We start from the raw sequence: 27,357 nt of genomic DNA on the forward strand, positions 1-27,357 counted from the left end.
TTTATTTATATTTGCTTACTTTCTGTATGTACTGTATGTGAGGGTGAAGTGTGAGGTGAGTGAAGAAAAGAAAAACAATTAATAATTAAAATCTATATTTAGACAATCAAAACATATTCATGTTCATTGGTTTTTCTCTATTTCTTTTATTATATTATTTATTGTTTTTGAAAAATAATAATAATAATGAGACATTGTCTTGTCAAAGTGTAAACTGAGTTAGAAATTATTATTTTTTTGAACAATAATCTTTTGTGTGAGAATTGTGGGATAGGAGAGAGATTGAACCTTTGAAGACCCTCTTCTTCAACTTCTTCTTGAAAAAAAAAAATAAAAAATAATTTCTGATGAAAAGATTTTTTGATTAATCATCCTTTCTTTCATCATTAATTTAATTACACACAAACACACATTGTATACATAGAGAATAGAGAATAGAGAAATAGACACAACAGATTATCATCATCATCATCATTGAACAACACAACACACAGTACAGTATAATATAGACAAGCAACAAATGATGCCTATATCGAAACCTATAACATCAAACATTAGCAATAGCAGCAATGCATTCTACCCTCCATTGTAAGTTGACTGATTGATTGATTGATTGATTGATTGATTGATTGATGAATGTTGGTTGATTGATTGTTTGTTTGCATGGTCGCATTGGATAAGAAAGATAGTGGATGAAATGGACCGGACCATTGATTGATTAGATTGTTGCTCTTCCCCTTTTTTTTAATTTTTTTTTTTTTAAATGTTAATCTAATCTTCTTTCTTCTTCTTTCTTCTTCTTCTTTGATCAATAATTAGTAATCTAATGCAACAACAACTTTTGCAACAACAACAACAACAACAACAATTACTTCAACAACAACATGCTCAACAACAACAACAACAACAACAACAACAACAACAACAACAACAACAAAATAATAATAACAATAACAATCGAACTGTTTCAGAGTATATAACAGGATGGGGAATAGGATTACCCAACTCAAATCATCTAGTTGGAAGAGCCTTTAAGTTGTGTCATCCCCTCTTTATCAAATTTTTGGAAGGTCTAGTAGTCGAAGAGAGATCCAACAACAACAATCACAGCAACAAACAAGAAAAGATTGAACTCAAAAAGAAAATGATACAGTTTCAAGAGAATGCCAGACAAAAACAAATGTACTATGAAAAACAGCCTTCTTTGCAACTCGGACAATGGGACATTGGCATGTTTTGCGCCTTTTTCCTAAAGACTCAGGGTGCTGTGCAACAGGCATTTGGCAACAGTGACAGTAGTAGCTGTGTCAGAGCCTGTCTATTGGAAATACAAAGAGTGTACATTATTTGGGAACAAGAACAACAACAACAACAACAACAACAAAATGGCTCTTCTTCATCCTCTTCACTATCCACTTCAAATGGTATGCTTGGATTGTTGGGATTGTTGAATGGTGGTGGTGAACATCAACACCAACATCAACAAGAGGTTACATCATCAATTAATATTGATGTTTGTATTGGGATTTTGGGATCGATGGACAACTTGTTGTGTGAACTCGGTTGTGTCAAAGAGGCCAAAGAGCTACGAGTCATCAAACATACCCACTATCTAACTGTATTTAAAAATTTTGGTACTGGTGTATTCTTTAATGACCATGTATCGGCTCAGGATATCTTGACACACACCTATCACAACATTGATAGTTTATTCCAAGTCAACTCGCAACAACAAAAACATCAACATCAACAACCACAACAGACAATACTACAACAACAACAAACACCACTATCACCATCACCATATGGTTCAACCAATCTATTTATAAATTCACAAGATTTATTTCAATCTCAATTATTACTACAACAACAACAACAACAACAACAACAACAACAACAACAACAACAACAACAACAACAACAACAACAACAACAACAACTTCAATTACTCAACAAATTAAAATTAAATACACAACCCGAGGATTTATATTTTGGTAATGCCACTGAAAATGAAAATGGTTTTGGTAATATCCATACCCATCATTTGGTTCCAGACACCTCGTTAATGTCAACATGGAACAATTCAATGGACAATAGTTTTTTTAATAATATTTTAAATCATCCAATAACAAATAATAATAATCATAATAATAATATAAATTATAGTATATTAAATAATCATCAACTAATTAATAATAATAATGGAAATAATAATAATAGTAGTAATAGTTTTATTGAAAATAATAATAGTATTTTACTACATCTCAACAATAATGTTGTTGAAATTGAAAAAAATACTCTATTTAATAATAATGATAAAATAATTGAAAATCATCATCATCAACAAGAACAAGATAAAGATGAAATAGAACAACTACAAGATGAAGATGAACAAGAAGAAGAAGAAGAAGAAGAACAAGAAGAGAATCTTTTAGAAGAGAGAAATATTATTGTTGGAGAAGATTCTTCAGATCAAGAACAACAATTAGAGCAAGAAGAAGAACAACAACAACAAATAATTGAAGATCTTGATCAAAATAATAATGTTAATCAAAACAGTATATGGAATGGTGGATTGGCTGGTCTAATTCAAAAACAATTAAAACAAGAAAATCATCAAATTCAAACTCCAACTACAAATATTCAAAAAGTAAGTCGAAAGATAAAACAAATAGGGTTAATAATATTATATTTCCAATTACTTATTCATTTTAATTTTCCTTTTTTTTTTTTTTAGATAATAACAAAGATAATTTCATTAGAACAATATGAATATGAATATTTAGAAACTAGAAGAAAAATTATTCCACAATTCTTGGTTAAATATCCCAATCTTAGAATAGAGGTTCAAACACCATCAAAGTTGAGTGTAGAGGTGACAGGACCATCGAATGCAGTGTTGGATTTTGAGTCGACTGTTGACAGGGAACTCGAATTCTTTACAACTTGCAAGGTCGACTTTTCTTCAGACAATACCTTTCCCTACAAGGTTATGTCATTATTGACCAAGATCCAAGCCACCGTTGACACACTTCCAAGCGAGGTTGGCATGTATCGTCCAATGAGAAAGGAAGACAACTCCAAGTATGACATCAACAAGACCATTCTCTATGGTGTCGAATCCAAGGTCTATGACGTTGTCGATGAACTCGAAGACTATATGAACAGCTTGCATCACGATGGGTACAGTCCAAGAAACGTTAAACAATTATTGGCCTTTCTCGAAAAGGATGACCTTGAAAGTGGAAAATACAAAAAGGGTAGTCCAGAGTCAAAGTCAAAGAGACAGGTCCTCAAAACAGTCTTTCATGCCAACATTTCCAAAGACTCCACTCGATTCTGTCATCAATGTAACCACTGAAAGATCAGAAGATATTCAATACATTAGAGATGAATTACAAAATGTCCTAAGAGAACCAGATTGGACTTATAAAGTATTTGAAAATTTAAATGATTCTCTTGATGTATGTAAATAAGAAAAAAAAAAAAAAACTAAAAGTAAAAAGGAAAGGAAAAGATAGCTTATTTATTTATTTATTTTAATTTATTAGGGTGCTCTTGAATCTAAATGGAAATCATTGTGTAAAAGTAGTAATGTTAGATTTTATGTAAATATTAATAATTCAATTATTTTAATTGGATCTTCTAGTCCAGTTAAAGCTATTCAATCAATTATCCAAAAAGATATTTCAACAAATTAAAGAAGAAATAACAAATAACAAATAATATAATAATAATATAATAATAATGAATAATGAATAATAATGAATAATAATAATAGTCAATGGATAATAAAACAAAATTGTATATCTAATCAAATATAATGAGTCACCAACCAAAGTGTTGAAATTTTTAAAACAGTGGAAAAGAGAAACAAAATTCGATGAAAAATCTTGAGTCATTTTGGAAATTGCGATGGAGGTTTTTGGCAAAGGTATTTATAAATATTGGGATCAATTCTCATAACGTTAGATACAACTTAATTATTATTATCTAACTAAATATATATATATATATTGTAAATCATGATGACAAGTTCATTTGTTAAGCTAAAAGTACAACAAGTAGGTGTAGATTCAGATGCATACACCAACCGAATGTATCTACATCCCAAGACCTATGAAAAGATCATCCAATCATCTCCAACTAGCAAAACATCAGAGAATGGTAACTACATTACATTCTATACAGTTAGACACCACTCAAAGAGGGTTTTCTCAATATCGTATGTAATACCTATTTGTCATTATCACAAGTCTATTCTATTCTATTCTATTCTAATACTTTGCTTACTTTATATTTTTTAGACCATCATCAAAAATTAAAGAAGAAGATATTGCTGTATCAAAAACACATAGAATTTGGATGGATGTTGGAATAGGGGAAGAGGCTACAGTAGAATACTATAGTCCAGAGATAAAGACTATTGCATCGATTACATTCAAGATTGATTATTTCACAAAAGGTAGAACCGGTGCAAAATTTGATTCAAAGGCTATCATTGCTCAGATATCAAGAGATTACAATAATCAATACTTTCAACATGGTCAATCAACTCTTCTTTTGGTAAAAGATAATCTCGAAATCATAGTCTCTGACATTAAACTTTCAGAGTCGGATCAACCAACCAACTCACCACCAAACCTCGTTGGTATTTATGGTTTACTCTTATCAACTTCACAAATCCTTATTCAAAAGGCTGATAATGCAACCATCAATATTGATGTATCTGTCGATGGACCACTACAATCCAATCAAATATTCAAACAAGATTGGGACTTTGAAAATATGGGTATCGGTGGTTTAGACAATGAATTCCGTGATATTTTCCGTCGTGCATTTGCATCACGTATCTTTCCACCTGCCATCGTTGCCAAACTTGGTGTTCAACATGTTAAAGGTATCCTATTACATGGCCCACCAGGTACTGGAAAGACATTGATTGCTCGTCAAATTGGAAAGATGCTCAATGGTCGTGAACCAAAGATTGTATCTGGTCCAGAAGTATTGGGTAGATATGTTGGTGAACCAGAAGAGAATATTCGTAAATTATTCAAAGATGCTGAAATTGAATACAAGTCTAGAGGTGATGATTCTGCACTTCATATTGTTATTTTCGATGAAATCGATTCAATTTGTAAAACTCGTGGTACAAAGACTGGTGATGCTGGTGTCAACGATTCAATTGTCAATCAATTACTTGCCAAGATTGAAGGTGTTGAATCTCTCAATAATATTCTTATTATTGGTATGACCAATAGAAAGGATATGATTGATGAAGCTCTTCTTCGTCCAGGTCGTCTTGAAGTACACGTTGAAATATCTCTCCCAGATGAACATGGACGTCAACAAATCTTCAAGATCCATACATCTAAAATGCAACATAATGGACTTCTTGCCAAAGACGTCTCTTTGGATCATTTAGCACGTGTCACTAAAAACTATAGTGGTGCTGAAATTGAAGGTGTCGTTAAAGCTGCCACCTCTTATTCATTCTCTCGTCAAGTTGATACCAAGAACTTACGTAGTGTCACACTCAAAGTCGAAGATTTAAATGTTTGTGCCGATGATTTTGAACGTGCACTTAAAGATATTAAACCAGCATTTGGTCAAAACGATGAACAATTTAGAATGTATGCTATCAATGGTATTATCAATTATGGTCCCACCTTTGAAAAGATCCAATTATCAGGTAATTCATTCATTCAACAAGTTAAAAACTCAAGTCGTACACCACTCGTCTCTGTTTTATTATCTGGTAAACCAGGTTGTGGTAAATCATCTCTTGCCTCTACTCTTGCTCAAAGCTCAGACTTCCCATATGTAAGAACCATCAGTCCAGATGATTTGGTTGGATTCACCGAATCTGCCAAGACATCCAAAATCACCAAGATCTTTGAAGACTCTTATAGATCACCACTTTCATGTATTGTCATTGATGACATTGAACGTTTAATCGAATTTGTACCAATTGGACCACGTTTCTCCAACTCCATTCTCCAAACACTCTTAATTTTACTCAAGAAAACTCCACCCAAAGGAAGAAAGTTACTTGTTCTCGCCACCTCATCCGTTCCAGAAGCTGTTAGAGATTTAGGTCTTGGTAATTGTTTTGCTACAACCCTCCCCATCCCATCAATCACCACCAAAGATGAATTCTCAAAAGTTGTTCAAGAACTCGGTGTATTTGGTCCATCAGAAGTTAAACGTGCCGCCGAAGAATGTTTTAATGATAGAACACCAATCACTATCAAACAACTTATTATGGCTATTGAAATGGCACGTCAAGAAGATTCTGGTAGTTTAATTCAAAACCTTAAACAATCAATGGTTGATTTCCAATTACGTGATTTGTATTAACATAAAATAAAATAAATAATTAATAAATAAACAAATAAAAAATAATAAATAATATTATTATTTGTCAATTCCTTAAAAATACAGAATTAATTATTCAATATCTTTATTATACTTTTACTTTTTTGAAAAAAAATAAAGAATAGAGTAAAAATCAAAAATATTTCTAAATGTGGTTGTGACTCACAACAAAACAAAAATCTTCCCCTAATTACTTTTTTCATTATTTTATCTATCTCTTTTTTTAAATTATTATTAAAAGGTTATACATATACATATAGGATAGATAAATGGAGACGATATATAGATTAGCTGTAGTAGCAGTACCTCAAGATACAGATGCATACACCAACAGAGTATACATCAACCAACAGACCTTTCAAGAACTCATTCAAACTGGTCCATCTAGCAAAGTATCAGAGAATGGTAACTACATCACATTGTTTACAGACAATGACCGTTCAAAGAAAGTTCTTTCAGTTTCGTAAGTTATCATTAAACAACAATAAATCACATTGTTTATCATTCATTTACTAATTCTATCTATCTATCTATCTATTCGTTTGTTGAACATCATCATCTGACGATAAATTTAATAATATTTTTTTTTTTTTATGTTTGCAGACCATCACCAAAGATACCAGTAGGATCAATTGGTGTATCAAAGATACATAGAAATTGGATGTTGTTAGGTTTAAAGGAAGAGGTTTCAGTACAATACTATAGTCCAGAGATAAAGACTATTGCATCGATTACATTCAAGATTGACTATTTCACAAGAGGTAAAAAGGGTCCCAAGTTTGATTCAAAGGCTATCATTGCTCAGATATCAAGAGATTACAACAATCAGTACTTTACAGAAGGTCAAGCAACTCTTATTCAAGTACGTGATAATCTTGAAATCACAGTCTCTGACATTAAACTTTCAGAGTCGGATCACCCAACCAATCCACCACCATACCTCTCTGGTAGCTATGGTATGCTCCTATCCACCTCCCAAATCCTCATTCAAAAGGCTGAAAACTCAACCATCGATATCGATGTCTCACTCGATGGACCACAACAAACCAATCAAATCTTTAAGCAAGATTGGGACTTTGAAAATATGGGTATCGGTGGTTTAGACAATGAATTCCGTGATATTTTCCGTCGTGCATTTGCATCACGTATCTTTCCACCTGCCATCGTTGCCAAACTTGGTGTTCAACATGTTAAAGGTATCCTATTACATGGCCCACCAGGTACTGGAAAGACATTGATTGCTCGTCAAATTGGAAAGATGCTCAATGGTCGTGAACCAAAGATTGTATCTGGTCCAGAAGTATTGGGTAGATATGTTGGTGAACCAGAAGAGAATATTCGTAAATTATTCAAAGATGCTGAAATTGAATACAAATCAAGAGGTGATGATTCTGCTCTACATATTGTTATTTTCGATGAAATCGATTCAATCTGTAAGACTCGTGGTACAAAGACTGGTGATGCTGGTGTCAACGATTCAATTGTCAATCAATTACTTGCCAAGATTGAAGGTGTTGAATCTCTCAATAATATTCTTATTATTGGTATGACCAATAGAAAGGATATGATTGATGAAGCTCTTCTTCGTCCAGGTCGTCTTGAAGTACACGTTGAAATATCTCTCCCAGATGAACATGGACGTCAACAAATCTTCAAGATCCATACATCTAAAATGCAACATAATGGACTTCTTGCCAAAGACGTCTCTTTGGATCATTTAGCACGTGTCACTAAAAACTATAGTGGTGCTGAAATTGAAGGTGTCGTTAAAGCTGCCACCTCTTATTCATTCTCTCGTCAAGTTGATACCAAGAACTTACGTAGTGTCACACTCAAAGTCGAAGATTTAAATGTTTGTGCCGATGATTTTGAACGTGCACTTAAAGATATTAAACCAGCATTTGGTCAAAACGATGAACAATTTAGAATGTATGCTATCAATGGTATTATCAATTATGGTCCCACCTTTGAAAAGATCCAATTATCAGGTAATTCATTCATTCAACAAGTTAAAAACTCAAGTCGTACACCACTCGTCTCTGTTTTATTGTCTGGTAAACCAGGTTGTGGTAAATCATCTCTTGCATCCACCCTCGCTCAAAGCTCAGACTTCCCATATGTCAGAACCATCAGTCCAGATGATTTGGTTGGATACACCGAATCTGCCAAAACATCTAAAATCACCAAGATCTTTGAAGACTCTTATAGATCACCACTTTCATGTATTGTAGTCGACGACATTGAACGTTTAATCGAATTTGTACCAATTGGACCACGTTTCTCCAACTCCATTCTCCAAACACTCTTAATTTTACTCAAGAAAACTCCACCAAAAGGAAGAAAGTTACTTGTCCTCGCCACCTCATCCGTTCCAGAAGCTGTTAGAGATTTGGGTCTTGGTAATTGTTTTGCCACAACCCTCCCCATCCCATCAATCACCACCAAAGATGAATTCTCAAAAGTTGTTCAAGAACTTGGTGTATTTGGTCCATCAGAAGTTAAACGTGCCGCCGAAGAATGCTTCGATGATACAACTCCAATCACTATCAAACAACTTATTATGGCTATTGAAATGGCACGTCAAGAAGATTCTGGTAGTTTAATTCAAAACCTCAAACAATCAATGGTTGATTTCCAATTACGTGATTTGTAATAACACACAAAAAAAGAATAAATAAAATAAATAAATAAATATTTTCCTTATGTTTCATATTTGTTGTTATTTATCTTTTGAAAAAACAATATTTATTTACTTATTTATAATTTTGTTGTTGGTGGTTGAGTTTGGTTTTTAGTCCTTTTGGTTTTTGTTATCCTTTTTTGTTTTTAGATTTCAGATTCCCAAGTCTTGCTAAGACAAATAGCAGCATTAATAATAGCAACCATGGAAGCTGTTTTTGGGAAGTTACCCCAGATCTCTTTTGTTTCAAGATCAATGTTTTGACTGATGAGACCCAAAGAGGTACAGTCATTGAGGATGTTTTCAAAGAGTTGTCTTGCTTCGTCGTGTCTACCAATCTTGTGGAGAGCAGTAAGATAGAGAAGTGTCTGAGTGACCGATGCAGTCTTGGAGTTGGGGCCGTCAACAATATACATGCCAACACGATGGGTAGATTCCAACAACTTGACAGATCCTAGGTATCTTGGGTCCATGTGAGAGACAAAACCGCATTCTCCAAGGAAGAGAATGGAAGGGTCTACACAGTCTCCACCCCAGGTACTGACAAATGAAACCAACTTGTCGTTGAAACAATTTGCCATGATATCCTTTTTGATCTTGTCGGCCATTTCTTGCCAAAACATTGCCTTGTCTGGGATTCTCAACTTGTTGGCAATCTTTGCCAATCTATCACAACCGGCCCAGCACATCACACTTGTATAGGTATAGATCTTACCCTCTTCAACCGATCCATTACCACTTGGTCCACAATCTGGTTTATTATAATTGGTATAAGCTTGAATCCCTAATCCTTCTAATCTTTGGAATAAACTAAAAAAAAAGAGTAAGAATAAGTTATTGCTTTGATTATATATTTTTTTTTTTTTGACATACTTGACATCACCAGGTTTTTGTAATCTTTCATCAAAGAACATTTGAATACTTGAAAGGATTAAATGACCATAGACATCATTTTGAATCAACTTGTAGTCACGAGTACCAATTTTAACTGGACCCATACCACGGTAACCAGTAAGACGATACATTGCCTTTTCATAGAGTTTGGTTTCAAGCGAGATACCATAGACTGGTTGCAAGATACCACCATTCTCTTGAGATCCTGCCACAATGTTGGAAAGATAGGTAAGGAAATCCTCCATCATCTTGGTGTTGGCCAACTTGTTAAAGGTATGGATAATGTATGCAGTATCCCTTAACCAACAGAATCTTAGGTCAAACCCTTCAGAAGTTGATTTCTCTGGAATCGACGTTGTCACCGATGCAATCAATGCTCCAGATTCTTCAAATTGACATAACTTTACAGTTATACATGCTCTTAATACTTGACTTTGCCATTCTAATGGAATCTAGAGAGAAACAAAATTAAAATAAAAAATAAAAGAATTAAACTAAATAAGAGTATGTTTAATATATATTTTACATACAGCCAAAGATTTGGTATATTCATGCCAATATTCAATTGTTTTTTCAAGATAGGTGTTTGTAACTTCATTTAATGATTCCTTTAAACTTTCATCGGCCATGAATACAAAGTAAAGAGGTTCATCAACTTCGAAAAGTACTTCATCAACAATATAAGATATCGGTGCATTGGTAGTCAATCTCATTACCATTGAAGGTAATAAATATCTAATATGATTTGTACCTCTTGTCTTTTCTGGTGATCCCCATCCATAACTAAAAAAAGAAAAAGAAAAGAAAAAGAATAATAATGTTAATAAAACTTGTGATCTATCTATCTATCTATCTCTCTCAAATATTTATATATTTACCCAAAAGTAGGTCTAAGTCTAACTTTGATTCTACAATTACCAAGTGGTTTGATGATTCTCATTAGCATACTAGGTCTGTATGGTCTGTTGTACATATTGAATCTTGGTGCAAAATCAATAATCTCTACTCCACCATCATTGTTGTTGAATAGTTTGGTTACCAATACTGCTGTGTTCTTGATATAACATTGTTCACTAAATGCATAATTCTCTAATACAACATCATAGAATCCTTCAAAAGTAAAATGTAAAATGAAAAAGAGAAAGAAAAAATTTTAATTTAATTTAAATATGATTCGTTGTAAATGTGATGGATGTTCACAACCAAAACTTGTTAGTTTCTATTCATATATTTACCTATATCATTTGATTTTCTAACAAGTGAACAAAAAATAGGATCAGCATCAAATCTTGGTATACAACACCATTTGATACTAGCCTTTTTATCGACTAGAGCGCCAAATGAACAATTGCCAATCAGTGCAAGATCTAGATTTTGTTGTTCGTGTTGTTGTTTTGGTTGGTTGAGTGACATTGATTGAATGGGCAGATTTGGAGGAGGATCATGTGCATTCACTTTTAATGTTGGAACAGATTCTGTCATTTAATTTATTATTACTCTCTATTATTTATTTATATTTATAATTATCTTTCTTGAGTATTATACTATTAAATGTTATATGAAAAAATAATAATCAATAAACCCCACCAACCTTTAATACTAGTAGTACTACAACTACTCCACATTCATTTTCATTTTCATAATTATCAAATTCATATTAATTTTATTTAATATTTGAAACGATCATCATCCATCGTTTCAGAGGTGCAGTAGAGGTGGTGGAGGAGGATGGTGGTTTCACTGCTCTACTACTACTATTTATTATTATTATTCACCTTCTCTTTTTTTATTCACACGAATCATCATCATCATCAACCACACATTCGTTTTTGTGAACTTCTTTATGATTATCATTATTTGTTTTTTTTTTATTATTACAAAATTTTTATTATTCTAAAACAAACAAAAAAAAAAAAGTCCAAAAGACGATGTGTGGAATACCAGGGAAAAATAATTATTTTTATTTTTATTAATACTTTACTATTATTACTATTATTACTATTATTGCGCGTACACTCGGGCGAGATTGAGATTGTTACACTATTTGATGATCATCTTTCTTTAAAAGGAAATGAAACCTGATTCTTTCATTCCATGTTATTCAAAGCACGATTGTATTGGGTGAATGAAACAAATGTATTTGTCAATCAAAGACGGATATTATTTATTTTTACACAAAGTGTTAGCATCATCACTGCTTGATTTCCTTTTTCGAAAAGTAGTAACTTTTTTTTTACTCTTTAGGAAACTGTTTCTACTCTTTTCTTTTCCTATTCTAGAAATGAGGGGGGTTACTTTACTTAAGTTCATTGATTTGAAAGATGACGATATCGTCATTTTTAGAGAATAGGCAAGTGTCAATCAAAAAGTGTCAATCAAATGACCATACTTTGTCCAACACAGACTGATAATCCTGTTCATGACCCCCCCTCAATCATCTGAATTGTCATGGTATTTGATTTGATTGATAGATCTATTTGGAGAGTGGATCATGTGACGGTTCAAATTAGAATTGGATTTTGCCCATAAAGTAGGAAGTTGTGAGTTTTGATTGATGGGGGCAATCACACCAAATCAAAGTGGATTTTTGCCCCTATCCAAGTTTGTGGGCACGATTTACCCTAATTTTAGAGTAATTAATTTGAGACGGGTTGGAGATGCACCTGCTTTGGTCATGGAGTCGCGAGATATAAGTGAGCGTTTAAATCTTTGATCATGTTACATCTGTCCTCTGTCCTCATTTAATTACCTCCATGGTTTCAAAGAGAGTGTGACTAACCAATTCATTTATCTAATCTTATCTGTTTACATCTCTCTCCAGATCCCCCTCCCATCTCCCAATGAAAAAACCCTTGCACTAGGATGTATCAGTCCCTCCTCCCTCTCTGAATTATGTGATAGGTATACAGGGCTTGCTAGATTTATAAACCGTATCCACCCTCCCTCCCCTTCATCCACACACCTGGAAACAAAAAGTCGTGAGAGGAGGAGGATAGATGATTGTTTGGAAAAATAATATTCCCCACATCAATCAAAAACATGACTTTAAATTATCTTATTATTTTCATTTGATTCATACACACAAACAAACAAACACACACATAAACCAAACCAAATCAAACCATTAAATCCCCCAACCCCAATTAATTAATTAATAATATTTTGTTGTTGTTGCTGTCAAATCCACATTTTAAATATTAATCAATAACACTCTCTTCTCTTAATTATCCTCTTTTTATTTTTATTTATATTACCCTAACCAGAGACAGATAGATAGATAGATAAATAGATAATAGAACCGATAAAAATTAAATAATACAAATAATAATAATTATATATGTAGACTAAAAAAAAAACTTCATTGAAAACTATTCAAAATAGATTTTTTGTTGAACATCACAGAAGACTAGTTCATCAAAAAAAATAATAATATAAATTATAAAACTCGAGACAAAGACGAGAGAAGAAGAGTATGTTATAAAAAACCAATGTATCCATTTTTTATTATGTTTGTTTATAAATATTATAATTATTATTATTATTACTTGATCATATGATCAAACGAGTGTGACAGAGACAGAAAAGAAAATCTGTTATTATTTTCATAGTACAGTTTGTAGTGTTACAGTTTGTAGTGGTGGTAGTAGTAGTAGAAAAGAAAAAAAGAAATATGTATATGTATATATATATATATATATCTACAATAGATTAATAGTAATAACCACTTCCAGCTAAATGATTAGATAAGCTAGAATAAGGAATACTATTATGGTTGTTGGAGGTGGTGGTTATTGAAGTTGGTGCAGCAACGATAGTTGGCATTTCATTCATTATGTAATTTTGGTGGTGGTGGTTTGTAGAGACTATATGAATATTACTATTTGGATTATAGATTGGTGATGACGATGAATGTGGTGAATGGTAGGCATTCATCATATGGTTGTCATTGATGGTATTGTTAAACTCTGTCGAACAAGTTATAGATATGCTTGGTGGGTATGATGGATGCGATGGTGCAGTTGCCATTCTTGCTGTCATTGGTGGTGATGGAGTTGGTGATACTGGTACTGGTATATATATATAATTATTTGTATTTGGATTATAATATTGTTGTTGTTCAGTTATTTGTTGTTGTTGTTGTTGTTGTTGTTGTGGTAACAATCTTGGTGAAATATTTATAGCATATGGTGTAGAATATTGTGGTTGCTGTTGTTGTTGTGGTTGATAATAACCATAATTATTTGGGTCATAATTGGCTGTTGTTGATGGGTAAGTAAAAGATATATTATTATTTGGTGTTACAATATTATTATTATTATTATTATTATTATTATTATTATTATTATTATTAGTTATATTAACATTATTATTATTATTATTATTTGGTGTTACAATATTATTATTATAGGTATTGGTAGTATTATTATTATTATTATTATTAATTGTATTTGTGGTAGTAGTAGTAGTACTGGTATTACTCATCAACAATGGTCTTGGAGATATTGATTTTGGAACTTCACCAACTGCCGCCTTGTCATTGATACTAAGATGTACAAATGATGGAGTTGGTGAAAGTGGAGCGGTGGCAGCGACAACGACCTTTGAATGGCTATTATTGACCATAGTCTTTAATTGACTAGCATTTAAAGAGGCACGACGAGATGCACCTGTACCATTGTTGGAGGCAACTGGATTTAAAGAACCATCCTTTTTGAATTTGGAGGCACCAAAGATACAATAATAGGTGACATACATGCCATTGAGCTCTTGGAGTGTGTATTCCTTGACAGACTTGGTGTCAATACCATAACGCGATCTCAAGTCGGCGATCAATCGCTCTCTTGGGAGGTTATTGTCAAAGTGCACATTGCCAGGCTTTTGAAAGGTAAAAATGTGTCGAATGATACGTTCGACCAACTTTTGCTTGGCACCCTTGCACGATTGGTTGACATCACGCAAAAGCGACTGCAACTCTACAGCTTTCAAGTTTTTCAAGTAGCCAACACAAATGGTCTTGAGGTCCTCATCAGAGTACTTGGGAGCAGCTGCAGAGGCACTAGCACCAGTACCAGCACCAGCAACGTCAGATGGAACCTGTTGGTTGGCAAAATGACAGTGTGGAGACTCCATTCCATAGAGGTTTGGAGATGCTGGTTGCGATGTATGTGGTGACGATGGTGATGATCCTGCGCTGCTACTACCAGCATTGGATTGGTGTGGTGAAGAATAAAAACGATCCAATGAAGATGATGAATCAACTTCACTACTTCCATTTATTGATGATGATGATAATCTTTTCTATAAAATTAGAAAAAAAATAGAAATAGAAATAGAAAAAAAGAAAAATTGTTGTTGGTATAAAAATAATTTATAAATTATTATCAACTCAATCTCTCTATACATACAATTCTATTTTTCATAAAAGTGGAATAACATTCCTTACAAATATGGACTTTATCATTGGTAGTTGGAGCAGTTGGAAATATACCAGTCTTTGTTTGAATAAAGGTCGCAAGAGTATTATCCAACTCTATATCTCGATATTCAACCATACAAAACTTTGGACATGCAACACATTTAACAGATGTCATTGTTTGTTTGTTTGTTGTATTTTTTTAAAAAAAAAAATAATTATTATTTATGTATGTATATTTATATATGAAATAGGAAATACAAGTTGATATGTATAAATATATATATAAATGTATATTATGGATGATGATCAGAAAAATAGTATTATTTTGATTAAAAGGAGGTGGCAACACAGGATTATTATTAGTATTATTTAATATTTAGGTTGAAAGAGAAGAGGAAGGAGGAGTAAAATAATGACACCTTTGTTATGAAAGAGCTGGATGGATTTGATTGATTGATAGGGTGGTTGGATGGATGGATGGTGAGGGGGTATCCAGCTCAGAGAGATATCTGGTTTGGTTTAGAGGTGGTCAACACACGCTACGTATTTTAAAGTTATTGATTATGGTTGTTGCGCGCTATTTTGTAATTATAACTTTGGTTGTTAGTTGTACTGCAATGATGATGGTGTCAATGAAAGTGGAGAGAAGCAGCTCATATGGAAGGTGGAAGGAGAATCGAGTTTTAAAAATGGTATAGTGGTGAAGATATATTGGGAGTTTACGTGGTTTGTGGTGCGGTTAGTGTGTTGCAATTCTAAAGACTTTAATATTATTCTATTGTGGTAATGGTAGGGGATGGAGTGTGTTGGTTGGTGGGTGTTGATATGAATATGATCAATGACGATGATAAGGGAGAACGATGATGATGATGAATTTTAGTTTCGTGTCAATGGGATAATATGATTCAAGATGTAAGTTCGTGTAATCAAAAAAAAAATTAAAAAATTGTTGTTGAGACACGGGAGAATGTAATGCGAGATGTATGTTTATATATCTCTCTATCTCTTTATGATTAGATTATCTCTATATTATTTTATATATTTATGTATATATATGTAAATATCGAATTGTTGTATATAACAAGATTGATAAGGTTTTAGTTGTTAAAGTATACTACTTGAAAAGAACTGGTCATCTTCCTCTTTTGATACTGCTGTTGTGTTGTGTGTGTCTGTGTGTGAGTTACTAGTATCTATTAGAGGAAGGGTGTTGTCTTTTCTGTTTCTGTAGAGAATATGTGTTATTTTTAGTAGCAATTTACTTTTATTAAAAATTGGCTATCCCCAATTACAAGACAGAGATTATCATCTGCATGGGGATAATATAAGAGAGAGACTCTCAAACAAAAGGTGCCCCTGTATCAATATTGAAAGGGAATTGAAAAGTTGTGTCCCCAAAAATAGATTACAATCAAATCAATCCCCAGCCCCATGCAAAACAACCAGCAGCGATTTTATTTTTTTTGCAAGTTCACAGAGTGAGAAAACAACCCCTCCTACTATACCACTATTTTTTCGATACTCGAAAGGTGTGAGGATAGGCCAGCAGCGGGCTTGAAGCTACGTAGGGCTCACCCCTCCCAACACAAAGTCAAGATATTTTAAAAACTCTTTCTTTCATTTTGATTTATCATCATGTGGACAACTAGTACCACCATGTTTAAGGAGAGGCTATTGGATATCGATTTTTTACCTCTTTTGTACACGTGAGTGTCTTTTGTCGAGAACTACCCCCAACATACCAAAGACTCTATTTTTGAAATCAAAAAAGAGTCAAGCAGTCAAATCAAACGTCAACAACAAACAACAGGTGATTAAAAAGATTGGGATCAAATGATTGATTTGATTATATTGAATGGTTTGTACGTAGGCAATCAAAACCCTTGGTACCTACAAACAAAGGTAAAATTTGCATCGATGGTTCGTGGATGGGTTTTTTATTTATCGTACACTGAATAAAAAACCCATCCACGAACCATCGATGCAAATTTTACCTTTGTTTTAGTTTTTCTAAATTTGGACCCCGAGCCAATAAGATGCTTAATTTAGACACACTGGTTTTCGATGTAAGCATAAAGTGTCAAGAATTCTTTTTTTATATGTTTCATGGTCTTGAAACCCAATAAATCAATGGGGGTTAAACTATTTTAATAATAATATCTATATCAAGAGAGAGGAGAGCCTTTAGCATTGACTTGCTTACCACAAATTTCTTTTTTAGATCAAAGGTTTTTCAAAGCAAGGGAAGAGACGAAGGCAGGAGTCATATAAATTCTTTGTTCTATTTTCAGATATCAAAGAAATTGGTCAATGATAATGATGATGTTTTTATTTGAACAAAAAAGTATGTATGATTGATTGCTAACTCTTTCTAAAATTGTTTTTTTTTTTTTTCTATTTTCTAAAATATTTTTAAAGGTGGGCACCATCTTTAACCAAAGGTTCAATTGGTTTTGGTGGAACATAATATTCAAGACTACAAAACAATGAAACTAATAATAAAACGGTAGCACGATTAGCAAGACTAGAATACCAAGCCATGTAGGGACCCCAAACAAAGTTTGAATTGGAATAGTAAAATCTTGATGGATTCTCTTCTTTACAAAGAACAACATTATATACTTTGGTACAATCCTTTTGTAAAAAAAACAACAAAAAAAAATATTATTATTAGAGATTTAAAATATTATTATTAATATTAATATTTAGTTGACATACAGAATTTAAAGCAGATGGTAATCTAAGTAACATTAAAAATGAAAACATTCCAATGATAAAGGCTAAGAAAATAGAAACAGAGATGGAAGTGTTGGCAAATGGTTCATTCTTTGTAAATATTCTACAAGACATAAATAGCAATGACACTGTAGCAAAGCAAAAGGAAAGTATACAAGAGACAAACACTGTCGACATGAGATCAGATGTTATAGTTTGATGATTTTCAAATTCTACAAATTGATCACGATTTTGAATAAATCCACCACTCTTGAATCTTTTTGTTGATCCTGTAACTGTGGATTTTTGTTCATACCATGGATCTAAAAAAAAAAAAAAAAAAAATAGATTGATTAGAGAAGAGATAAATAATAATTAAATTTAATTTAAATATTGTTTCTTACATAGGAATGATACAACCAATAGTGATACAGCAGCACATAAACTAATAAATCCTATAATATTAATTGTTACTTTAGAATATTTCATCTTTTTTTTTTTTTACAATGAATAGGAAAATAACTAAAAACTAACAAAAGAGAGAGAGAAAAGATTTAAATATTTCGACTTGCTTATTATTTTTTTGAAGTTTGTTTTTTTTGATGATCATCATATTTTAAAATAATTATTTTTTCAACTAATTAATAAATCTATTTCTATCTAATCTAGATTTATATTTATTTTTTAAAAATATTATATATTTGTTTTTTTTTTTATTTATTCTTTTTTTGGTCTTCTTCACCAACCAAAGTAAGGAATACATCTTCAAGAGATGTATTTTGAATTTGCCAATCGGTAATGTGTGGATCTTTTTGAGCGGTGAGGTAGCGAAGGAAGTGTGTCAAGGCCTCCATCGATGGTACAGAGTAAATAATATTGTTAGAGTTGATACGAATAAGTTTGGCAGTAGGTAACTTTTCACGGACTGTATGTTGGGTATTCTCTGGATCAGATGACACCAAATGCAGTTTATATCCTGATCCATGCTTGTTTTTGAGATGTAAAGATGTACCGACTGTAACCAATCGTCCATGATCCATAATCATAATCTTGTCACCTAATTGATCACACTCTTCCATTGCATGACTCGTCAATAAAATTAATTTATCATTCTTTATACTTTTAATTAATCTCCAAATATATCTTCTATTTGCTGGATCAATTCCACTAAAGAATAAGAAATAAATAAATAAATAAAGTTAGAATCTAATTATTTGTTTTTGTTTTTTTCTATTATAACTTACGTTGTAGGTTCATCAAGAATGACAACTTGAGGATTACCAATGATAGCCATGGCAACTGATAGACGACGACGCATACCACCAGAGTAACTACCAACAGGGTTATCAGCAACCGAAGACAATCTAACGGATTTTAGAATTTCATCAACATCGTGGTTGATGTTGGAACGAGTTTCCTTGACCAGTGTCATAATGTAGAGATGTTGACGGGCAGAAAAGTCGGGCCAGTAAACATCAAATTGTGGACAAATACCCATCGAAGAACGGATGTGGTCCATTTGAGTGGCCACATCGTAACCTTGGATAAATACATCACCTCTATTCATTGTGGTTTGACCAGACACCATATTGATTAGAGTGGTCTTGCCGGCACCATTGTGACCCTTTGGGTTTGTTAAAATAATTAATTCATTAATAAATAATAATATATAAATGTTAGGTATTTAACATTAATGTTATACATACCAAAAGGGCAACAATCTTTCCACGCTCGGCACTGATACTAAGATTGTTGACTGCAAGCTTGCTACCATATTGTTTGGTTACATTTCTGACGATTAATGCGTGATGGTCGACATTGGACATATTGACACAGTTGGCCTCATTGAGAACGTCTGGGTCGTGTGATTGGACAGATCCACGTAACTGGTATTCTCTGATGGGGTATGGTCTAGAGTTGGGGAACCAATAGTTTGCTTGGAAGAGGAAAAGGGGGGATTTACGACCTCCGAAATCATCTGGGATGATCTTGTCAAAGTACCAAGCCAACACGAGGTAGATGACCAATGTAATAAACATATAAGAGACGGATGCATAGGTGGTGGTAATATGACGGTCAGACTCATAGGGAAGATTGCCAACAAAGTCGTCCCAGGAATAATAGGACAGTTTCGAGACACCATTGTATCCACTGAAAATATCACTTCCCAAAATACCAGTTGAAATGTCACCTAAAATCTTGGTGATTCCCAATGGCGTCAAAACCAACCAAAGCAACAACCAAGCATAGACCTTAATCTTTTTCGAATAAATACCATAAAATACTGATCCCATAGTTGCCAATACAATAGTTGCTGATAAACAAATTAAAAATATTAATACTGCTATAATTACTAAAAAAGAGACAAAAAAGATTAATATTTTTTAAAAAGAGTATTTCTATTTTTTTTTTTAACATACCAGCAGCTTTAGTTCTAGAAAGTAAAGAAGATAATAATATTGCAAGAGCAGTTAAACTAATACCATAGGTCATAAGGGTAATAAAGATGGCAGAACTATTACCATAGGCGAAAAAGTAAACACTTTTGGAAACATTACCAATAAATAAAACCAAAACCGTATTGATAAAAGTGGCAAACAAACCATCAAAGAACCATGATGCAAGGTAGAGAGTATCATGAACACCAAATAAACGAAGATATGATCTAATCTTTCTTTCCTTTTCCTCTACTATTAAATAAACAAATAGGATAAATGGGAATGTCATACCAAACCATAAAAATACTGGTGTAAATGTTGCAAATACTAAATAGAAAATAACAAGTAAGTATTAATATTATTAATTAATTAAATTTGATTTGATTTGTTTTTTTTTAGTTTTGTACTTTACACATATTACTAGGAACAGGAGCATAATCATCATTCATATTACTAAGAGCACTGGGAGGTTTAACAGTTTGAACTGTTCCAAGACTACCTTGACCATTTGTAAGTTTTGAAAGGAGAACCTTTTCAATGGCGAGACGAATAGAATAAGAGTATTGAGTTTCAATGGTATTGTAATAATCGTTGTTAAAGTTCATAAATACAAAACCATTCTTTACATCTTGATCGTTTACATAATAGGTCATTGCATATCTGATCGATGTTTCATTGGTGAAGGTAAAGTAGACAAGTGCAAATCCTGTGGTTTGGTGACCCTGATTTCCTTGTTGGTATCTAACCAACGATGCCATTGAAGTTGGTAATTGATAGGGTTCTGGAATCGGTGCAAAATCAACACCGGCATCCAAATTTAACAATTCTGCAATCAAATTTAACATATCAGTATCTGCTGCTACAATACTTCCATTTTCACTTGTAAATGAATACATCATTGTGTAATCACACTAAATAGACAAAAATAAAAAGATTAAGAGTTAGTAAAATAAAATAATATGATTATTATTCATTATTTGATTCATTCATTATTTGATTGTTTTCCATACTCTTGTTTGATAATCAATAAACATGTTTGTTGGAGTAAAAGTACTATTAGTTTGAGCATTGATAGCAGATTGATTGATACTCTTGGCAGTGATCAAACAAATCAACATTACCCAAAATGGGAATGTTAATCTAAGGAATGTATTTACTTTATTTTTTGCCTAAATTTACAAAGAAAGTAAGTAAAGTTTAAAAAAAAGTGATCCTGTGTATCTTTTCTATCTATCTATTTCATACCAATAAAAGTAATTGTTTATACATTAATATTTTAAATTGTTGAAATACACTAGCTTTTTGTGTAACAGATGGTGAGGAAGATGAAGATGATCTCTCGCCATTGTTAAACAATGGGATTGTATGTTGATCCACCATCTCTCTTCTATTATTATTATTATTATTATTAAATCTCTGTCTCTTTTTAGTTGTATCTCTATCACGATGTACAACCACTGTTGTTGTGTGTTTGTTACTACTACTAACTACTATTACTATAATATTGTAATAACTCTTCTTCTTCTTCAAGATAAAAGAAACGAGATATTTTAGTTTAAAATTGATTCTTTGGGATCAAAGAGGGTGTGATTCTTCCTACGATAAAATTGATTCTTTCTTTAAAAACGAAGCCATTGGGCAAACGGTGTTCTTTGGAATTGATCTCTCTCTCTCTCTTTAAAGATATAATATTATTATTATTATATACCTCTACCTCTTCTTGTTTACTTTACTTTATTTGATCTACTTTTAAAAAAAAAGAAAAGAAAGAAAAGAAAGAGTAAACAAACAATCATCATCATCATGGCAGTTACACTAATTGGTCAAGTTAGTGCATTGGTATGTGCTTATAAGATTGTTTGATATATATATATATATATAGATGTGTGTATTATTAATATCTATCTATTTATTTATTATTATTATTTCTATTAGTTGTACCGTAGTAGTATACTACAACTAAGACAGATTAAAACAAATATATTTCAAATTTTGTTACCTGTATTATGCATGTTGGTATTGATTGTTATGAATTCAATGTTGAAAAGTGCTCAAGAAAATAATAACAATAATAATAATAATAATAATAATGGTGGTAGTAGTAGTGATAGTAATGATAATAGTCAATCATCATCAAATCAATATCAAATATGGTTTAATAATCAATACAATATTACTCAAATCATGCCCAACTATTTATGGTTTACTAATCCAACAAACGGTCAACCGGTTTCCACATTCACTAATGACACACAGTACTATCCAACCTCTGGACTACTCACTTATTTCCCATACCAGACTACCACACTCTATGCCGACAATGGTACTTATATCACTTGGATGTTCCCATTTTGGAAAGAGATTGATCCATCGAACCAGGCAACCGTCGATCAAGATGTTGTAGCCCAATTTGCAGCCAATTGGGATGTTGCCAATGACCAGTATCGTTACAATCTCTCGATTGCACCACCAGCTGCAACACTCTTGTTTGATGCATTTCAAAGTACTGCCACCAATACTTCATTGTCATACACTCTTGAAAACTATGCAGTCCCTCTTCAAGCGTCGAGATACTACTCGCAAGTATTCATGTATGGAGCCGACAACTCTTGGCAATACATCAACTATGTTACCAATGCCGTCTTGAAAATGGTCGGTGGTTACGACTATTTCATCGATACCTATAACTCGGCTTTCCAAGTTCAAACCACCATCAACATTATGATTGTGGTCGATTTGATGTCTGCCTTTATGATTCCAAGTATGTTTACCTTTATCTTTCCAGTTTTCGTTCACAACTTGGTCTTTGAAAAGGAACAAAAACTCTTCCAAGTCATGGCAATGATGGGTCTCAAAAATTCAGTCTACACTTTTGCAAATCAACTCTTTTACGTTTTCCTTTATCTAATCATTATGGCAATCCTTTCAATCATGGGTTTTGCTTCTCAAATTGATTTCTTTGCTCAACAGTAAATAATAGAAAAATAGAAAAGAATAGAAAAGAAAAGAAAGAATAGAAATATTAACTTTTTTAATTTTTAATTTAGAGGAGGAAAATTCTTATTATTATCATTCATGTATGGATTAGCATTAATTTCAATGGCATTTTTATTCTCTTCATTCTTTTGGAAGGCAAAGACATCATCGATTCTATCATATCTATTGGTCATCATTACACCAACCATTGGTACTGTGATTGATATTTTTGTGTTTTCAGGTAAACCAGCTCCCATTCCATTCCTCTTTTATCCACCATTTGCCTTTTGTCATGGTCTTTCCCAAATCTTCCTCTATTTGAATGGAAATGGGTACTCAGAGTTTAACGAGGTTATCAGTCTCTCTGATCCATCATCTCAATTTAGTCAAGTCATTATCGCTCTCTTTTTAGAAACTATTATCTTTTATATTTTGGGAATGTAAAGTATAAAATATAAAAAAAAAAAACAAAAAAAATATTTATTAATTTATTTATTCTTTTTCTTTTTTTTCTTTTAGTTATTGTAATAATGTAATTCCAAAACAATTTGGTAATGCATATTCTCCATTCTATCCAATTCATGATTTGAGAGATTGGATCAAGGGTAGAAATACTGGATCAACTAGCCATGAAGAAAAGACATCTTTAATTCATAAATCACATAGTATTAATGTTCATGATATTGTATGTAAAAAAACAAAAAACAATAGAATAACAAACAAGAAAGTTTAATTAGATTAAACTAATATAATTTTTTTATTTTTATTTTTAGATTGAAGAAGATAAAGATTGTAGAGTTGAAAGAGAAAATGCAAATTCTTCAAACAATTATCTCTTAAAGGCAATTAATGTAAAAAAGACTTACAAGACTGGTTCTGTCGTCAAAGAGGCACTTGTAAACTTTTGTCTAACATCCAAGGAAGGTGAAATTTTAGGACTTTTAGTATGTATAACATTAAATACAAAAAACATTTATATATTATTATTATTTATTAATGAATTAATTAATTATTTTTTTTAAACAAACTCAAAGGGTCCAAATGGTGCTGGGAAAACTACTTTTATTCATATCATTGGTGGCATGTACGCCCCAACATCTGGTAATATCTATATTAATGGTTACAATATTTTGGATCAAATGGATACAATTTATCAATTTTTAGGGTTTGTAAAAAAAGATAAAAAGGAAGGTTTTATAACTTGGTTTGACACTTTTTTTTTTTTTTTTTTTTTTTTTCTTTCTATAGATTTTGTCCACAACATGATATTCTTTATGAAGATCTAACTATTTATCAACATTTAAAATTCTATTCAAAGTTAAAGGGATTATATAATACTTCATATGAAAGAGAACAAAATATTGTATGTTTTAAAAAAAAAAAAAAATCTTTAAATTAATATTTACCAAAAATATATTTTTTTTAGGATAAAATTCTTTCCAAGGTTAAATTGTTGGATGAAAAGAATAAGAGAATTACACAACTAAGTGGTGGTATGAAGAGACGTGTTAGTATTTCCATTTCCATTCTTGGAGATAACAAATTGGTACTTTTAGGTATGTAACAATGTCCAGTGATAAGAAAATGTTCAATTAACTAATATTCCAACTAATCTATATTAAACTACACATCCGAAGATGAGCCAACGACGGGTTTGGATCCGGGCAGTAGACGAGACATGTAAGTTACGCACCTATTGCCATTGAGGCCTTGGGTTTATTATCTTTTTTTCTCTCTCTTAATTTTTTTTTTTTTTTTTTTTAAAGTTGGGATATTATTGAAAGTATTAAACAAGACAAGACTGTTCTTATTACAACTCATAACATGGAAGAAGCAGATGCATTATGCTCAAAGATTGCTATTGTCGCCAATGGACAACTCCAATGTGTTGGATCGCCAATCTACTTGAAAAATCGTTATGGCAAGGGTTTCAGATTGGACATTGTCCCCGAATCTGAACATTTCAAAGATTCTCTTATCCAAATGGTCAACCAAACCTTCCCAGATGCCACTCAAGAAGAATCCATGAACGAGACTCTCACGTTTCTCATTCCAAGAGAATGTGATATTTCCATCATTTTTGATTTGATTTCACAAAACAAACAAAAGTTGGGTATCAGAGAATGGGGTGTAAGTCAATCATCCCTAGAAGAAGTGTTTTTAACCTTGTCAGCTGCTCAAAATGAATAATAAACTACTTGAAATAATATATAATAACACATTTAATAAATAAACTATTGAAAACATCAAATACTATTAATTCTTTTTAAAATAAACTAATTTATTTTCTTCACTCTGCAACAATGGCAGGACGTGTATTGCAAATTTTAAACAAGATTTTCATAGTTGTGAAAATGATTAATTTGATTTTGTTAATCAATAATAGACAAAATAGTAAGTAAATTAAAAGAAATAAAAAAATATAAATATTTATTCAAACTTTGGTAGAATCGGTACTGAAATGTGGCAAATAAATCTACAACTCATTAAAAAATTGGACCCTGACAGTTTCCAACAACAAATACAAACATGTCTTGGTGATCCATTTTTGGCTACTACCTGTATGGATAATCGAGTCGTCTACAAAACTATATATTTAGTTTGGGCAATTGGTGTTGATAATAACATGTGCAAGTATTAAAGTTGTCCATCAACAGGTCTTGGCTATGCACAATCACCATTCATTACCAATGGTTTGGCTAATACACAACCCAACACCTCAAGACTAAAGTTAATGTCTCACTCATTGTTATTCCAATTCAACAACAACAACCAAAAAAGATGAATATTACACCAAAATCAAATAAATAAATAAATTTATTTGTATATGTAGAAAAATAACAAAAAAATCATAAAAATTGGAGATTAGAAACCACAAAAGCTATAAAAGGTATGAATCACACACTACCTTTTCAGACGTTAAAAACAGGTAGTAACAGTCACTATATATGGAAATATTATGATGATGACTATGAACCACAAACTACATTTTCAGACGTTAAAATATAAAATGATAAAACCAGTAGTATCAGTCACTATATATGGAAATAGTATGACTTTTGGATTTTGTCTTGATTTTTTGACTAATAATTGAAGTCCAAAAACTATAAATACACTCATTTGAGCACTAGTAGCAATCAACAAGTTATCTTTTATTTCACTTTTAATATATATATATATACACACACTATCTACAATCAGGCTTTGCCCATAGGTAGGTTAGGGACCTACGACCCCCTGAACTACCTAAACCTCAACCTACAACTTTTTGAAAAATCCTACCTATCATCAGCATATATCTTTTTTACAAGTATAACTATTATTTTTTTTTTTTTTTGTTACACAACAAATAATCTAATAATAAACATGAATAGAATTTTCCGGTTCGTTTCACAAAAAAAACGTTGATCAATTTGTATGTTTTAAAAATTAGAAAAAGAAACACTTTATAAAAGAATAATTATTAATTTAGTCTTTCTTAATTATTCATTCATCCTCCCTTTCTATCTCTTCTCCTTCTATTTTTCATTCTTTACAGTACATACAAACCTATTCATTGACACCTTCAATGGACAAAAGAATCTCTATTATATCAGGTATTCATCAAGATTAGCGAAGCGTATCTTTGATCACCCATTCGGCACATTCATTCATTCGTTTATTCAATGGATTAGATTGGATTGATATTCTATTTCAATTTTCAAAATATTCAATATTATTATATTATTATATTATTATATTATTATTATTATACTATTATATTATATTATATTTCTACTCTATATTCTATACTATTATATTATATTATGATACTATTATTATATTATTAATTATATTATATTCTATCGTACATCTTTTTA

The 27,357-nt window shown here is 31.9% G+C and overlaps 9 protein-coding genes across 9 annotated transcripts; 5 read left to right on the forward strand and 4 right to left on the reverse strand.

Annotated features, from left to right (window-relative positions):
- Positions 1 to 186: 186 nt before the first annotated feature.
- Positions 187 to 3,701, forward strand: DFA_03784 (protein serine/threonine kinase; the record flags this gene model as incomplete). Its single annotated transcript, XM_004357058.1, has 6 exons — positions 187 to 207; positions 515 to 588; positions 820 to 2,650; positions 2,738 to 3,242; positions 3,265 to 3,464; positions 3,552 to 3,701. 6 exons carry the CDS (start codon positions 187 to 189, stop codon positions 3,699 to 3,701), a joined length of 2,781 nt encoding a protein of 926 aa, XP_004357113.1.
- A 327-nt stretch (positions 3,702 to 4,028) lies between these two features.
- DFA_03785 (uncharacterized protein) lies at positions 4,029 to 6,360 on the forward strand (the record flags this gene model as incomplete). Its single annotated transcript, XM_004357059.1, has 2 exons — positions 4,029 to 4,225; positions 4,308 to 6,360. The coding sequence occupies 2 exons, from the start codon at positions 4,029 to 4,031 to the stop codon at positions 6,358 to 6,360; spliced, it is 2,250 nt and encodes a 749-aa protein (XP_004357114.1).
- A 287-nt stretch (positions 6,361 to 6,647) lies between these two features.
- Positions 6,648 to 9,031, forward strand: nsfA (N-ethylmaleimide-sensitive fusion protein; the record flags this gene model as incomplete). The annotated part of the gene is made up of 2 exons (XM_004357060.1): positions 6,648 to 6,841; positions 6,982 to 9,031. 2 exons carry the CDS (start codon positions 6,648 to 6,650, stop codon positions 9,029 to 9,031), a joined length of 2,244 nt encoding a protein of 747 aa, XP_004357115.1.
- A 173-nt stretch (positions 9,032 to 9,204) lies between these two features.
- On the reverse strand, positions 9,205 to 11,434 carry DFA_03787 (uncharacterized protein; the record flags this gene model as incomplete). The annotated part of the gene is made up of 5 exons (XM_004357061.1): positions 9,205 to 9,868; positions 9,932 to 10,404; positions 10,483 to 10,735; positions 10,831 to 11,062; positions 11,188 to 11,434. 5 exons carry the CDS (start codon positions 11,432 to 11,434, stop codon positions 9,205 to 9,207), a joined length of 1,869 nt encoding a protein of 622 aa, XP_004357116.1.
- A 2,226-nt stretch (positions 11,435 to 13,660) lies between these two features.
- Positions 13,661 to 15,543, reverse strand: DFA_03788 (uncharacterized protein; the record flags this gene model as incomplete). The annotated part of the gene is made up of 2 exons (XM_004357062.1): positions 13,661 to 15,250; positions 15,358 to 15,543. The coding sequence occupies 2 exons, from the start codon at positions 15,541 to 15,543 to the stop codon at positions 13,661 to 13,663; spliced, it is 1,776 nt and encodes a 591-aa protein (XP_004357117.1).
- A 2,237-nt stretch (positions 15,544 to 17,780) lies between these two features.
- DFA_03789 (uncharacterized protein) lies at positions 17,781 to 18,572 on the reverse strand (the record flags this gene model as incomplete). The annotated part of the gene is made up of 3 exons (XM_004357063.1): positions 17,781 to 18,002; positions 18,087 to 18,406; positions 18,488 to 18,572. The coding sequence occupies 3 exons, from the start codon at positions 18,570 to 18,572 to the stop codon at positions 17,781 to 17,783; spliced, it is 627 nt and encodes a 208-aa protein (XP_004357118.1).
- Positions 18,573 to 18,796: 224 nt separating this feature from the next.
- DFA_03790 (ABC transporter A family protein) lies at positions 18,797 to 22,156 on the reverse strand (the record flags this gene model as incomplete). The annotated part of the gene is made up of 9 exons (XM_004357064.1): positions 18,797 to 19,250; positions 19,328 to 19,707; positions 19,790 to 20,436; positions 20,504 to 20,773; positions 20,813 to 20,848; positions 20,943 to 21,432; positions 21,532 to 21,690; positions 21,767 to 22,001; positions 22,122 to 22,156. 9 exons carry the CDS (start codon positions 22,154 to 22,156, stop codon positions 18,797 to 18,799), a joined length of 2,706 nt encoding a protein of 901 aa, XP_004357119.1.
- A 168-nt stretch (positions 22,157 to 22,324) lies between these two features.
- DFA_03791 (uncharacterized protein) lies at positions 22,325 to 25,687 on the forward strand (the record flags this gene model as incomplete). The annotated part of the gene is made up of 10 exons (XM_004357065.1): positions 22,325 to 22,360; positions 22,457 to 23,490; positions 23,569 to 23,937; positions 24,017 to 24,182; positions 24,271 to 24,441; positions 24,532 to 24,662; positions 24,746 to 24,860; positions 24,924 to 25,053; positions 25,135 to 25,177; positions 25,264 to 25,687. 10 exons carry the CDS (start codon positions 22,325 to 22,327, stop codon positions 25,685 to 25,687), a joined length of 2,619 nt encoding a protein of 872 aa, XP_004357120.1.
- Positions 25,688 to 25,800: 113 nt separating this feature from the next.
- DFA_03792 (uncharacterized protein) lies at positions 25,801 to 26,979 on the forward strand (the record flags this gene model as incomplete). Its single annotated transcript, XM_004357066.1, has 3 exons — positions 25,801 to 25,895; positions 25,946 to 26,131; positions 26,970 to 26,979. The coding sequence occupies 3 exons, from the start codon at positions 25,801 to 25,803 to the stop codon at positions 26,977 to 26,979; spliced, it is 291 nt and encodes a 96-aa protein (XP_004357121.1).
- Between the last annotated feature and the right edge of the window lie 378 nt (positions 26,980 to 27,357).

The sequence above is a fragment of the Cavenderia fasciculata genome, assembly GCF_000203815.1.
Source record: "Cavenderia fasciculata unplaced genomic scaffold Scf_Dfasci-G-b-285a01.f1-5, whole genome shotgun sequence".
NCBI lineage: Eukaryota > Evosea > Eumycetozoa > Acytosteliales > Cavenderiaceae > Cavenderia > Cavenderia fasciculata.